The sequence below is a fragment of the Crocodylus siamensis genome, chromosome 2 (assembly GCF_052110815.1).
Source record: "Crocodylus siamensis isolate JL-2025a chromosome 2, ASM5211081v1, whole genome shotgun sequence".
NCBI classification, from domain to species: Eukaryota; Metazoa; Chordata; order Crocodylia; family Crocodylidae; genus Crocodylus; species Crocodylus siamensis.
In genome coordinates, this window is record NC_143396.1 from 49,807,010 (window position 1) to 49,821,961 (window position 14,952).

General features: G+C 41.1%; 1 protein-coding gene across 5 annotated transcripts in view; it reads left to right on the forward strand.

Annotated features, from left to right (window-relative positions):
- SLC30A9 (solute carrier family 30 member 9) overlaps positions 1 to 14,952 on the forward strand; it is a 76,764-nt gene that overhangs the window by 21,877 nt on the left and 39,935 nt on the right. For all 5 annotated transcript variants that reach the window (XM_090035848.1, XM_090035845.1, XM_090035846.1 and 2 more), the window contains 5 exons: positions 3,266 to 3,365; positions 6,311 to 6,403; positions 6,866 to 6,948; positions 11,802 to 11,860; positions 13,949 to 14,016. In XM_090035848.1, coding sequence (XP_089891974.1) covers positions 3,266 to 3,365; positions 6,311 to 6,403; positions 6,866 to 6,948; positions 11,802 to 11,860; positions 13,949 to 14,016 — 403 coding nt within the window. The remainder of the gene's footprint in view (positions 1 to 3,265; positions 3,366 to 6,310; positions 6,404 to 6,865; positions 6,949 to 11,801; positions 11,861 to 13,948; positions 14,017 to 14,952) is intronic.

Sequence of the window (14,952 nt, forward strand, 5' to 3'; positions counted from 1 at the left end):
GCGGAGAGGTTCTCTTCTACTAGAGCTGTTGCCTTGTCACTTTCACAACAGAATGCATTGTGGGTTTGAAGAGTGATGCCTCATGTATTCTAAAATGCTTTTGAAGTACTTAATAACACCATTTCTTTTTTAATCTACATTGAATACTAGAAATGTGCCAGATTATTTTTGTAAATCTACGCTGAAATCTGTTTTGCTTATGAGTTGCTTAGTATCAGCCACTCCGTTTTTGCTTTGAAAATTTCAGAATTTGGAGGAGAAAAAAGATGGATCTTTAACAGTTAGTGTAATTTAGTCTTTTGAATATTTTACTATGAAATGTAGCCAATTCTTAGTAATTTGAAGTCTATAGAAAGGTATCTAGTTGCAGATATTAATGGGTGAGATTCTATTAGGCATGAGGCCAGGTTGTTACAATAGTTTCTTCTAGACTGGAAATCTTATTTGTATGTTTTCAGAGAAGTGTTTTTCTTTAATACTTAAGTTACATTTGTAGCATCTGATGAAGAAGGTTGCTACCTATGGAAACTCATGCTTCTCTAAACTGATTAGTCTCTAAGGCACAGGCCAGTGCTACCTTCTGCCCTAATGCTTTTCAGTAATTGTAATGGATATCTCATGGCTATGTGTGTAATATCTTTTTGGCATAAATAATATTATGGTTATTAGTGAGCTAAGTCTAAAGAAGTTTATGTATGTACCAAAGAGCAGTCAGCAATGGTATAAATCAATAAAGGCTGAATTTGCATTTAAAATATGTACAACTGGTTAGTGTCATCTTGTTATCATCTACATGAATATATATTTTAAGTGTTACATATCTGCATAGCAAAATACAACTTGGAGAGAGAACTTCTGGAAAATAGTAGGTAAAGCGCAAAAATACAGCTTGTTTTATTCTCGTTTATTTTTAAAAAGATGAAAAGGTCTGTTCTGTAACAATGTTAAATGAGGAATTGCTGTATTTACTTGAATATCAAATGATCCAGATTATAAAATGACCTTACAATAATTAGATTCTATATATGGACAACCTATGTATTTATTTTTTCCAGGTATAATAATTATTTCCTCCTCTAATTATTGGAGGTTTGCCATGAATTTGTCCCCTTCCCACTGCTACAGGAAGGAAAATAAATATGAGGGATCAGGTCACCCTCTTGCCCTCAGCCTATGCCCTTCACCCCAGCTTCTTTCCCTAGCAGCCTCTTCCCTTTTTCCTTACATTCAGATTCTGCTCTCTGAGCACATGGAAGTGAGGAACAAATTTGAAAAGACTAACCTAAAAATAAACATGCTTGTAGTAACTTGCATATAGGAAGCAACTACAGGTACCCATAGACTAGGTTTATCCAGAACAGATGCAGTTTACTCTTTTTTTAAACCTGCTGCAAGCTTTAGTACAGGTACTCCATAACCCACTCTTAAGCAGCACTTCTGTACCTACTGGTATATAGTACAAACTATGCATGGCGTTAATCCAAAGCCAAAAGGCTCAGTGATTTCCATGTAGTTCATTGGGCTAGGCCACAGCAAAGTTAATAGCATTTCAGCCCCATAGCTCAGCACTGTTTAGTATGTGTGCTTGGTCTAGATCCCCCCTCCTCCCCCCACAAAGGACCCATGTGCCAGTTAGCCCCCCCACTCATGACTGGCATTGGGTGTTCTTGTCATGAGTCCTGGGGTACTCCAAAGACTTTTGTGCAGATGAGTCTGGTCTTGTTCCATCTCATGGAGGGTGGGACCACACTAATCGTATGTGGTAGCTGAGGGGGGATGAGAGGAGGATTCTGGGTAAGCTGTATAGGGTCCTGTTCAGTAATATTTGCCAGACATTTAAGGCTGGTTTAAAAACAGGAAGGTTCTGCTCAGCTGTGGGAGTGAAGAGGAAGTTGAAAGGTATTCGGTGTAGTGGCTCACCATGAGTGGAAAAAGAGTCAGTGCTATGGGGAACTGCATGCTATGGGTGCTATTACATGTGTTATTCAGGGGGGTTATACTAACCCAGAGGTCCACAATTCTTGGGCTACAGGGGAAGCAGCGTGACCACGTAGGCGAGCTCCTTCCGCGCTCATGTCGAGCAAATTCTTTTTGGTATTGGTTGGTGGAACCGGCCCGTGCTCTGTCCACTCCATGCATTGACCTGGTATTGCAGTGCTTCCAGGACTGGTGCAAAAAAAAACAAAAAACAAAACAACTCTTGGGCTACAGCCTGGTAGTAGGCCATGAAGTGTTAGTTGCCAGATCAGAAGTCTGGAAGTGACTGGCATACGTGAACTGGCAGCTAACTCTTTTTTGTTTTTATTTTTATATTGAGTATAAAAAAAGGGATGGCTGTGGGTCTGCAGTATGCTTGTCTGCAGTCTAAAAAGAGATGGGTTAGTACAGTGGTTCCCAACTTGGTAGTTCCCATTGGTATGTTTGTCTTATATCAACCATGTGTTTTATAGTCATGCTCAGTGTTGGCTGCATTTAATTAACTTCATAGTTGGTTTTCATTGCTGAGTATGTGCTGCTTTTGGCAGCAGCTTAATGATAGGTGATATACTTAGTGAGGTTTCCTTGTATGTAAATATAAGATGGAGGAGCTTTCTCTTCACTCTTTCATAGTTTCATAGTAGTTTGGGGTCAGAAGGGACCTGACCCCAGATCATCTAGTCTAACCCCCCCGCCACCGGCCAGAGCACATGCTGGGATCACACGACCCCAGACAGGTGTTTTTCCAACCTCTTTTTGAATTTAGTCTAACCCTCTGCCACTGGTCGAGTATTTAGTCTAACCCTCCCCCATGTTGACTCGGTGGGGAACCTAGTTTTATAGACGAGTAAGTACAGCATTCACTGAAATTAACAAATTTATTTTTCTAACATCCCAAGCCTTCAGTGACCTGCTAGACTGTAGATTTTTAATATATTTGTTGTGAAAAATATTTCATTGTATTCAAGGACAAAATTAATTACTTTCTATTCTTAAGGAATATTTATTTCCAGTTTGAGCAAATTTATAATTTTCCTTGTTTACTGTGCATGGCAGTATACCATTTTCCATGAATTCTGTCATTTTGTTTCTGTACCTCAAAATTAGTGGCAGGAACAACAATTTGAAAGTTTGTTTTCAGCTGATGGTGGGGGGACCCCATATTTCAGGTTGGACTAAATTGCCCCTAAATTCTTTCTGCTATAGTGGTTTCCATAAATGACTTTCAGTTGCACGTAATAATACTATGACTTTTTCTCTTGTTTTTTTTCTTTTTCTGTTTTTAAAGTTAAAGCAGTCCTTAAAAAGAGAGAGTATGGACCAAAATATACACAGAATAATTTCATCACTGGAGTGAGAGCGATAAATGAATTTTGTCTTAAATCCAGGTACAGTAGTTTGAGTTGAAATTATAGTTGTTTAGATGTTTTTGATTTGTGAAGATATTTTTCAAAAATGATATCTGGTGCATATGAATGGCATAGCACTGTTGTAATGTATGTATGACATTGTAGTCTAGATTGGCATATCTTCTGAAAGGTGGCTAAGTTTCAAGTTAATTATATCATGCTGACTGATTTGATTAGGTTGATACTTTCTCTTTCCTAGAGAGAGAGTGTGTGTAAAACCACTTTGTGTGTGTGTGTGTGTGTGTGTGTGTGTGTGTTTGGGGTAAACCCTAGCTGGAGGTGTTGGGTAAAATCACTTTACTCTCTCCTTCTCCCATATATATAGCGTAGAGTAAAGTGATTTTACCCAACTTTAACAGATATATGATTGGTGCAGCCCCATAGGAGACAAATGATGGGGTACAGTTACGCTAGCTCCCAACTGAAGGCAATATAACTGCGTTTGCATAGTGCTTCTTAGAACGGATTAGTCCGTTCATCATGCTGCAATAATGCGATGGGAGTCAGTGTGTGAAGTGGGCATGTCCTGTCTTAACATGGTGCTTTCTGTGACCCATCTTCCTGCTTATGGACTGATTTGGAAGTCTGGGGTAAACCCTAGCTGGAGGTGTTGGGTTTTATATATATATATATATATATATAATATATAAAAAATCCATTCTAAGAAGCACTATGCAAATGCAGTTATGTTGCCTTCAGTTTGGAGCTAGCGTAACTGTACCCCATCATTTGTCTCCTATGGGGCTGCACCAATCATATCTGTTAAAGCAAGAAATTGGTAGCTAAACACCACAGCAACAGTATTAATGCAGCCTGAAACACACCCATTTTTTCAATAATAGTATGTCACCTGGGTACTGGAGCTAATCTCTTTAGCTTTTTCTAGTGTCATGTGAACTTTAATTTCCAAACAGGTAGCCACCAAAGAGGATAAAGAGGGAATGTTTCTTAATTTATTGTCTGAAGAGTGACTTGCATTTGTATTTGACCAACAAAAGTAACTTTTAAATATTGCTTGTTACAATTTTTATTGCTATTGAACTTTTAAGTAAAAAACTCACAAAACCCTTAAATTTAAGTTTTATGTCATAGTTTCATAGTTTCTTATTTTCTAGGGTCAGAAGGGACCTGAGTAGATCATCTAGTCTGACCCCCTGCCATGGCAGGAAAGAGTACTGGGGTCAAATGACCCCAGCAAGGTGTTCATCTAACCTCCTCTTAGACCCCCAGGGTAGAAGCCTACACCACTTCTCTTGGAAGTTGGTTCCAGATCCTAGCCGCCCTGACTGTGAAGTAGTGCCTCCTGATATCTAGCCTAAATCTACCCTCTACCAGCTTGTGACCGTTATTCCTGGTCACTCCTGGCAGTGCTTGTGGGAACAGTGACTCCCCCAATGCCTGCTGATCCCCCCTGACTAGCTTATAACAGGCCACTAGATCCCCCCTCAGCCTTCTCTTTTGGAGGCTGAACAGATTCAGGTCCGTAGCCTCTCCTCATAGGGCCTGCCCTGCTGTCCCCTGGTCATGCGAGTGGCCCTCCTCTGGACCCTCTCCACTGTCCACATCCCTCTTGAAGTGCGGTGCCCAGAACTGGATGCAGTACTCCAGCTGTGGCTTGACCAGTGTTGCATAGAGGGGGAGGATCACCTCTTTGAACCTGCTCGAGATGCATCTGTGGATGCATGACAAGGTACGGTTGGCCTTCCTGACCGCGTCCCCACACTGCCGGCCCATGTTCATCTTGGAGTCAGTGATGACTCCAAGTTCCTTTTCTGCCTCTGCTGACGAGGGTAATTCCCCAACCTGTAGGTATGGTGCTGGTTGTTCCTCCCCAGGTGCATCGCTTCGCACTTGTCTGTGTTGAATCCCATCCTATTCTCATCCGCCCACCCTTGTAACCTGTCTAGGTCCGATTGCAGCCTGTTGCTTCCTTCTAGAGTGCTCACGTCCCCCCACATCTTAGTGTCATCAGCAAATTTGAACAGGGTGCTTTTTACCCCCTCGTCCAAGTCACTGATGAAGATGTTGAACAGTGAGGGCCCGAGGACCGAGCCCTGCGGAACCCCACTGCCCACGTCCTTCCAGGCTGAGAATGACCCATCCACCACCACTCTCTGGGTGCGGCCCTCCAGCCAGTTGGCGACCCATTTGACTGTGTGGGTGTCGACACTACAGTCCCCCAGTTTCTTAATGGGAACAGGGTGAGAGACAGTGTTGAAAGCCTTCCGAAAGTCCAGGAAGACTATGTCCACTGCTACCCCTGCATCTAATGATTTAGTGATCTGATCATAAAAGACCACCAGGTTGGTCTGACAGGACCTGCCACTGATGAACCCGTGTTGGTTGCCCCTAAGCATGCCGTCCCCTGCTGGCCCCTCGTGGATGTGTGCCAGCATAATTTTCTTAAACAGCTTGCCTACGTCTTTAAACATACAAAACTGAAGAAAAAGGTAGTACAGTAAAAGCTGTTATGCAGCATCCCCCAGGAATGTGCTCATTAATTGAGTGGCCTGGGCTGCCGTTTCTCCCACCACCCCTCTTGCTACATTGCGGACCCTCCTGTGGGCCCCACGGCACAGGAAGGCGGGCCTCACAGAGCCCTGCACAGCCTGTCATGTCCCTGGACTGTGGGGGCTCGGCAGTGCAGGCTGCTTTGCCCCAGGCTGTGGGGGCTCAGAGAAACTGGAAGTGCCATGGTGGAGGCTTCTGGTTTCACTTTATCTTACAAGCTGGCATGCTGGTTAACAGAGCACGCCAGCTTGTAAGATGCTGGTTAACAGAACTTTTACTGTATACCATTTTAGTTACAAAATGTATCCTATTTTTAAGTAAGAGTAAATATATTTGAACTATTACATTATATGTCTTATGTATAATAGGAACTTAACTCTTACTAGCAGTAATCCATGCCCATCTTTCCTTAGTGATCTGGAACAGCTGAGAAAAATTAGACGACGAAGCCCCCATGATGACACTGAAGCTTTCACTGTGTTTTTACGATCAGATGTAGAGACAAAGTAAGAATCTGGTTGTATGTGTATGTTGTGTTTTTTTTGTTTTTGTTTTTTTTAAATGGAATAATTTGGTTTATTTAATTTAGATTATTTAAGAAGATGATAAATACTATATAATTTTTGATAACCCTTCTTATGAAAGGGACAGTAGTGTTTTTTTTTTTGGTTTTTTTTTTTCTGCATCTCTAAACCATTTTGTCACCCCTATTGTTGTAGCTAGGAGTCATGAACAGAATAGAAGACTACATTGTATGGTTTTTAAAAAGAGCTCTAATGTTTCTTTGTCTGAAAGGTTTTTATCCATGAGGCTAACTTTTGGAGCAAATGTTAGCCATTATGCTTCCCTGTTGGATAAGCCTTGTCCAATCAAAAACCGTATAGAGAACTTCCCCATACATTGTTACACGAAGATTTGTTTGTGTAAATCAAAAGAATTCCCAAATTATTCACTTGTATTTTGTGCAGGTCTTTAGAAGTTTGGGGTAGCCCAGAAGCTCTTGCTAGAGAGAGAAAACGACGTAAAGAAGCAGAGATAGAATACAGAGAAAGTAAGTGCAATTTTCAGGTATCTACAAATGCTTTATAGGTTACTGAACTCCAGTCTTATAATTTTTTTTAGGAAGATGTGCATTGATGTGAGGGTGATGTGTTAACAGACATGTTTGTTTGAGGTAGAGATCTCACTCCAGAGTGCTAGCATAAGAAATACTACACATTCTTCTCTGAATATAATGCATACTGACTGCGTTGCATACATACAACCTTCAGGTTATTCTTAATGGAAACTTTCTTGCTTTTTTGTGGATAGATGATAAACATCTTAATTGGTTTTGAAGAATGCTTTGCCTCCTGTATGGGGAACTTTCACAAATTCAAACTCCCCAACCCAGTGTTAAATCTTTGCTTTATCTGTTTTGTGTTTATAGCACTTGTTTGGCTACGTATTATCTGTTTATTTTGATTATTAACTTTTAGCATATAACGGCTTATTGCATAAGTCAGAACTAGAAAAAGGTCAAGAAATAGTGTGAAGACTCGTACAGAAAAAAGTTTCCACTTGCAACATACAATTTATCACATTGTTTCTGTAATTTGGAGGTGATGCACTTTGCTTTTAATTTGTTTTAAATGGATAAGCACATCTCACTTTTCGGGGGCAACCTGGAAAGGGTGAGATACAAATCTAAACAATAATAATTTATATATTAGGAATGCTGCTCAACAAATGGCCTAAGGGAAGGAGAACTGATTTGTAGGGCTGTGCGAAATGGCAGCGTTCCGTTTCGAGCAGTGTTTCAGTGTTTTGTCAGAACAGTGTTCTGTTTGGAATTTTGTTTTGATTCGAAACAGCTGTTCCGTTCCATCAAAACAGTTTTGCTGTTTTGACATTTCACCCATAGGATATAATGAGGAAGGTCAAAACAGGCTATAACCTTGTCATTTCTGGCTTGGTGTGGATGAAACTTTAGGAATGGTAGCCCCTTGTGAGGGCATGAAGCCTGCCAAGTTTCGAGGAGATAGGTGCAGGGGGGTTCTGGGACCCTGCACCTCTAGCTGCTGACAGGCAAAACTCACGACATGACATGGGTGCTTGTGCATCTGACTGTGTCGTGTCTGTCTTGGGACAGAGGGGTGTGAAAACTGCAGCCCTTTTAGACCCTGCTGTGGCCATGATGTTTGCTACAAAGGACCAACTTGCAGGATCATCATAAAATTCTAGCTTATTAGATGGATGCAAAAGTCAGATCATAAACTTTGGGGTTGATCCCGCCATACGCCACACACACAAACTATGAATACTAAGCACTGGTGCTAACGTTGTTATATGGTACAACTTACTTTTAAACAAAGTACATGTGTTACAAAGTTAAGGTGTGCTTGTAATAAATGTATCTTGTAGGTGCTTTTATGGGTGTAAAATAGTATTCTGCATCACTCTGTCTCCCCCTCATTTGTGTTTAGTCTATTTGTTGTATGTGGTGTGGCATTTTACCCTTTTTATATTTTATGCTTTTTAACTTTGTAACTAATGTACTTTGTTTAAAAGAAAGTTGTACCATATTACAATGTTGACAAACGTGGTAATTGAACTGCCATCTCCCTGTTTTGAGCTGGTCCCTGGGTGAAACGTGATTGGTTGCATAACACAGTAGCTAGCTACAATAATGAGTTAATGAGCAAGGATTAACACCTAGGAAACTACAGACTAAGGAGAATAAAGAATCAGTACAGAGCTGGGAACTCCTTGAAACATCACTGTTAAAGGTACAAAAGCCCTGGTTTGAACTAGTGAATGCTGGAGACCGACTCTTGGGACTGAATACCCCCTGATCAACCATTCTCAGAGCCCTATTCATTATGGCAGTGAATTAATCAAAATTTATCAATGGACTCACATGACTGCATGTACTGGCAGACATGACCCCTGGCATTGACAGCTGCCATCCAGCAGCCACCAAGGGGGACGTCCTACAAAGTTGGTGACTCCTGGATTGGACAAGCTTGAGAACTGGGGAGTCACCAAAGTCTGCCAGAGAAGGATAAAAGGCAGCGAAGAATGACCCCCAGTGGTGCCCTCCTTAAGATGAGCACCCTGCCTGTCCAGCCAGAAGGATCAGCTAACGACCGCCTTCTGAAGCAACATCGCACTGAAAGAAGCCTCGACTGGCCATCGATGGCAGACTCCAGTGCTTGGGGATAGGTGTATCTTGACACCAGTGTTATTAGTATTCATAGCTAGCTACTCTGTGTGTGTGTGTGTGTGTGTGTGTGTGTGTGTGTGTGTGTGTGTGTGTGTGTGTTTGAGGGGATCAGCCCCAAGGCTTATGATCTGACTTTTTTTTGTATCTGTAATAAACTAGAATTTTATGATGATCCTGCAAGTTGGTCCTTTGTAGCCAACATCGTGGCTGCAGCACGGCCTAGCAGGCCTGCAGTTTTCACCCCCCTCTGCCCCAAGACAGACACAGTCAGTTGCACAAGCACCCATGTCATGAGTCTTGCCTGTCAGCAGCTATAGGTGCAGGGCCCTGGAACGCCCCTGCATCTATCTTCTTAATAGCTGGCAGGCTTCATGGCCTCAGTAGGGGCTAGCAAACCTGTAGCTTTCACCCTGCTGTGCCTTAACATACACAGTGTCACCCATGTCACGAGTTTTGCTTGTTCTCAGCTGAGGTACAGTTTCCCCCAAACTGCTGCACCTACCTCCTTGAAACTTGGCAGGCTTTGTGGCCTCAGCAGGAGCTAGTATGCCTGCCGTCTTGATCCCGCTGTGGCTTAACGCATACAAGGGAATTTTGCCTGCACCCCAAAGTATTGAAGTTTCCCCGAACTCCGTACACCTATTTCCTTGAAACTTGGCAGGCATTGTGCCCTTAGAAGGGGCTACCATTTCTGTAAGCTTCATTCAAGTCAGGCCAGAAATGCCAAAGTTATAGGCTGTTTCATCCTTTCCCATTATACTCTACGGGCGAAACTTTGAAACGCGTTGAAACAGCAAAATGTTTTGACTTGCCTCGTTTTGTTTCGAGGTTGTTTCAGCAATATCTGTTTCATTTGGGTTTTGCTGTTTCGACTTTGAAACGAGTCGAAACAGCATCGAAAGAAAACTGATGGTGAAATTTTGCCAGCCCTACTGATTTGTTACTTTTGGAATTTTCTTGTTTTTATTTGCGGACACGTGCTCAAGTGTGAGGGTTGAATGGGGTATGAGATGTGACTGAAAAGCAGTAGCTATAATTTTTCATTCATTTGTTAGCTGTTAAAGGACAATTAAAAAAATGGAGCAAACTTCAGTCCAATAGTCCAATCAGGAATGACTTCCTTTGTTGAGTCTTATTTATTGTTTACATTTTACCTGTTTTGCCTATTACCTTACTTTACTCATATGCATTATTTACCAGGAAAAAAGCTATGCAAATATGTGTAACACTGAAATAAGTATATCTTTGGCAATTTTAGTTTAAAAGTTTTTAACTTATTTATTCATCCACTGTTTGCTTTAAAACAAAATTTTAGTTCTATATTTATGCTGTAAGGGAAAGCTTGTACGGGCTTCCATTTTTCCTTCTGTCTCTTTGGAAGGACTGGCCAGCTAATGTAACTTTTTCAGTTGTGCAACTTAAAATTAGAGGCCTGTTGTAGTTCTTGGAAGTAATTTTAGTACTGATTTAAGCTGAAAGCATAAAAGGGCCTGATCTTTTAGATATTTCTATACTTGTATAGTTTGTCTCTTTGGAATTACACACAGCAAAGTAACTTATTCCTATACATTATGTACAGGCTCTAAGGATTGAAAATGTTTAAAGATTTGGGCAGGTGATTTCAGACTTGTAGCCTGAAAAGCCTAACTGTTGGCAAAAGGTTTCTAGATTTTATTCTGAAGCAAAGCAGATTCCATTTAAAAAAATGGTGGTAGGATGTTGCTGGGTTGATACAAATTGACTGCGTTGAAACACTTTGTATTTGAAATGGTGACTGCTTTTCATGTAGCCTAAACTTGTCATGTTTGCTTGCATTCTCTCTTTTTCATCCTCAGTTTCAAGGTTTTGGGGGCAGGGGCCATCTTGAACAGTCTACATTTGTACAACACTGTATAGGACTTTGGGAGTTTGGATCTCATAGAGAGCAGTATAAGTTTTTCATTTGTTACACATTCACAGGAGAATGGAAGAGAGAAGGGTTTTTATTGTTGAGCGCTGAAGAAAGAAAGAATCTGATGCAAGCTCCTCTCCCCTATGCCAGGTGAAAAGAAGTGAGCATAGCAAAACAGCTTTAAAAACTCTAGATTCACTGATCAAAAAATTCTCTTGGTGTGGCAACTTGGGAACCTAGGAAATTTATAATAAATTTCCAATCTCAAACCCTGGTATATGGGTCATGTCAAGAATGCAAGAGGGTTCTACTGAGGCATAGGCATAATGCACAGATCTCTAGAGGTCTCTGGTCAGTGCTGGGACAGGCAGATACATTGTCTATTATAATAAGTACTATGAAAAAGCCCAGAATCTGTTGTATATAAAGGTGGTTGAAAGCCCCTCTTTCTGTTGGACTGTGAATTTAGTACTGTACCTCTTAAGCACAGAATCTCATTCCTGAGACTTAAAATTAGTTGTCAAGCTTTGTAATTTATGCTATGAGTAAATTTGCCAGTGTTTGATTAAGTAGGTAAGTACATTTTCAATGTCACTGCCATTTTTACCTTATTCCTGGATTCCATTAAGAAAAGAAAGATCTCTTTTTAATATGTGTTAGCTTGACAAGACTTCACTGTTTAATATAAATATATTGATATATCATAACAAATTTATCTGAGTTGTCTATGAGAAGTAACCATGGAAATGATTTTTCAGGTTTTCAAATATAAGTGCTATATTTAACTACAGTTGTTGTATTATCATAGATTTGTTTAAAAATCAGAAGTTACTGAAGGAATACAAAGACTTCTTTGGAGACACTAAGGTAAGAATTAGTTTAATTCCTTTAATTAAAATTCCCTGACTTGTATGGTGTTACAGCATATTTCTAAGAAAAAGTTTGCAACAATAGCAGAATTTGGTAGATTTTGCAGGAAAGTGTAAATGCCAGAGGTTACTGCACAGTTGGGCATATATGTAAATACCTAGATATGCCTAAATGTATCATTTTATATCTGCTTGTAATGAAGCATTAAACTTTTTAGCACTACTTCAATGATGGTTTTAAAGCCCATTTAATGGCCACTAGATGAGAGCTTTGTACAGTTGCATTCCCAACTGTGATTCTACCTTTTGGACTCTGAATATGTACAATGCAGAATTCACTGTTTAAAAAAAAATCAAATTGAACTTTTATTTTTATTTCATTTCCTCTTTGTCTGTTTGTTTTTAATTTTTCTCAACGCTTGTTGCCAAGCTCACTTTCCTCTCTCCTTGCTCTAAACAACTTTTATGGCTCCTTTCATGCAGAGAGATTCCTTATTCTGTGGGTCTCTTGTTTCTGTTTCTGGTTAAATGGGCCTGTGGTAGAAGCTGCTGTGCTTGCTTATTCTTCATTACAGTTCTTTCTAATGGCATGTGTTCTTGGCTATGCATAACACCAAGACCTATGTTAATTGTGGAATAAATAACAAGTGTGCTTATATGTACCAATTTAAGATGCCTTAAAATGGCAAACTAGCAGTAATATTGTTCCACATATAGAACAACTTTGACTGGGCTGACAATCGGCTGATTGTTGGCCCATGGTGGGGACTGCACTGGGGGTCTGGAACCAGCTCCCATGCTGTCCCTGCTGGGCTGAAAGCTGATTATTGAACCCAGTCCTGGACCTGTGGCCACCTTGCTTTCAGTTTACTGGTTTAGGGAGAGCATGGGCTTATGAACTGGCAAGTACAGCATCATTGAGATCTGATCTCAAAATCATGCCTCCTGCCATGTACATGTGGCACGCCTGTTGGGATTGGGGATCCTATCATATGGTACATTTAAGTGAACATCTGTTAGGGCCCCAAATGGCACATCTAGTGAGTTGTTTATGGTAACTAACTACAGAAAATTTTATAAACGTATTATAATTTTCCATGTATCGAATCCAATTATTGGAGGATTGTCTTAAATTAGTCTCCCCCTACTACTGTATGTGGTTGGGGAGAGGTGATGAGGGGACAGGTGGGGGGCATGTGGTAGGGCAGGTAGTGGGGGGGCACATATGGGTGGCAGTGTAGAGGTCATGGGACAGGCAGTGAGGGGGGCAGATAGCTTGCCCCATGCTGCCTTTCCCCTTCCCTGCCTGCAGCCTCAGGTTGCCCTGACTTCCTCTTTCTCCTGTCGTTCCCCCCCCCCCCCTTTGCTTTTGCCACGCACAGTCTCAGGTCTCTGCCCCATCTCCTCCCCCTTAACCTTTGCTCCACACCGGCAGCTCCACCCCTGCTGCAGCCTGGGGCATGGAGCATGGCTTTAGCCTGACTTGGTAGAAACAGTGCTGCTGCTACAGGGCTAGGCTAGAACAGCAGGGCTGGTAATGTGCCACTGTTACTAGGCTGGGCTGGAGCCATGCTCTGTGCCCCAGGCTGCAGCAGATGTGGAGCTTGTTGGTGCAGGGCAAAGGTAAGAAAGAGTGTGGCAGAGGGGATAAGGTGCAGTGTGGAGAATGTGGGGGTGGGATGGGAGGGGGTGGGGACTAGGGGCTGCACAGGAGGAGTGACATGACATGCAGAGGCAGTGGAGAGGGGCAGGGAGCAGTCATTGCTTTGGTTCCAGTATCAGCCCCAACCCTGAGTTGTGGCTGGAGCCACAGCAGCTGCCTGCCCCAGGTTGCCTCGTGTTTGGTTGCAAGGTAAGGTGCTTTTTCCCCTCATGTTAAATGGGTATGGGGGGTGGAAAACCTTGTCTAATTGAGTAAATATGGTATATTATTCAGGAGTAACTTTCAACTCCTTTAAGAATTGTGGTATTCTAACTATACGAGTTGTACTGAAGACGTTTCATACAGTCAGTATTTAGCTATTTTTTCTGCTTTATTGATTCAGTGTAACAGTCTGTTTTAAGCATCCCTTATTTCTTTGTGTAGCCACGCACCAGCACAGCAGCTATGATGTTCAAGGGACCAGGGAAGGTGGTGATGGTGGCTATATGCATGTAAGTGTGAAAAAGTAAAAGTTTTTGTATAGCAAGTATAAAAACAGTATATCTTAAGAATGGAAGTAGTCTACACATTTAAGTTATAGTTCCTTACATTCTTTGCAATTCTGTGGTTATGTAACTGCAGCAGAATTGCGCTGTAGAAAGTAAGCTTTTTCTAAGAGGCCAGAGTATTAAACGTATGTGCCTTAAATGGCTTGACTTTCAAAAGTACTAAAACTAATAGCTTCCTTTCAGGTTTAGGGTCCCTCTTGGGAACTGAAGTGCATTTCTTTATTCTCCTTTTTCTGTAAAACAATGAAGTACTGCAATAACATCTCTTAAGATTTACTTTAGCAGATGTGCGTCAGTACATTTCTGTTATTCTGTTGAATATCATAAACGTATTCAAAATAAGTGATACATTTCATGGTAGTGTATCCTCATGTTAAAACGTGTTTTTCATTTCATGTAATCTCTAATGATTTTTCCTAGTTTTAGCAAAATTCTACTAAAGAAATCATGTAATGAAATAGGAGTTTGAATAGGCTAATCTCGTGTGCTAAATCGGATATCAATTGGAATGTACAAATATAGTTGCAATGTATTGGTAAGCAGGTTACTTTCTTTTTTACAAGTGCCTTCTCTTTTTATGTGGAGATCAGAGAGATTTGTTCCATCCTTGATCAAAGAATGGCTAGTCTTTTTGAAGTTGGTCAGCCACAGAAGTAATACTTGAAATAGCAACCAAAATTTTTGAAGAGGGACTGCAAAGTTGGACACATCTAGCTTGTTCTCTTTCATATATTCTGTACCATACATGAGGTTCTTTTTGTGTTTAGAAACACATTGTTACTTGTGTGCGAGAATTTTAAGTTGGCAGAAAAAATGCTTCTGCACACTTGGTGGGTTTCTCAAAGACCCTATCGGGTAATATGGAAGTGTTGAATTTTT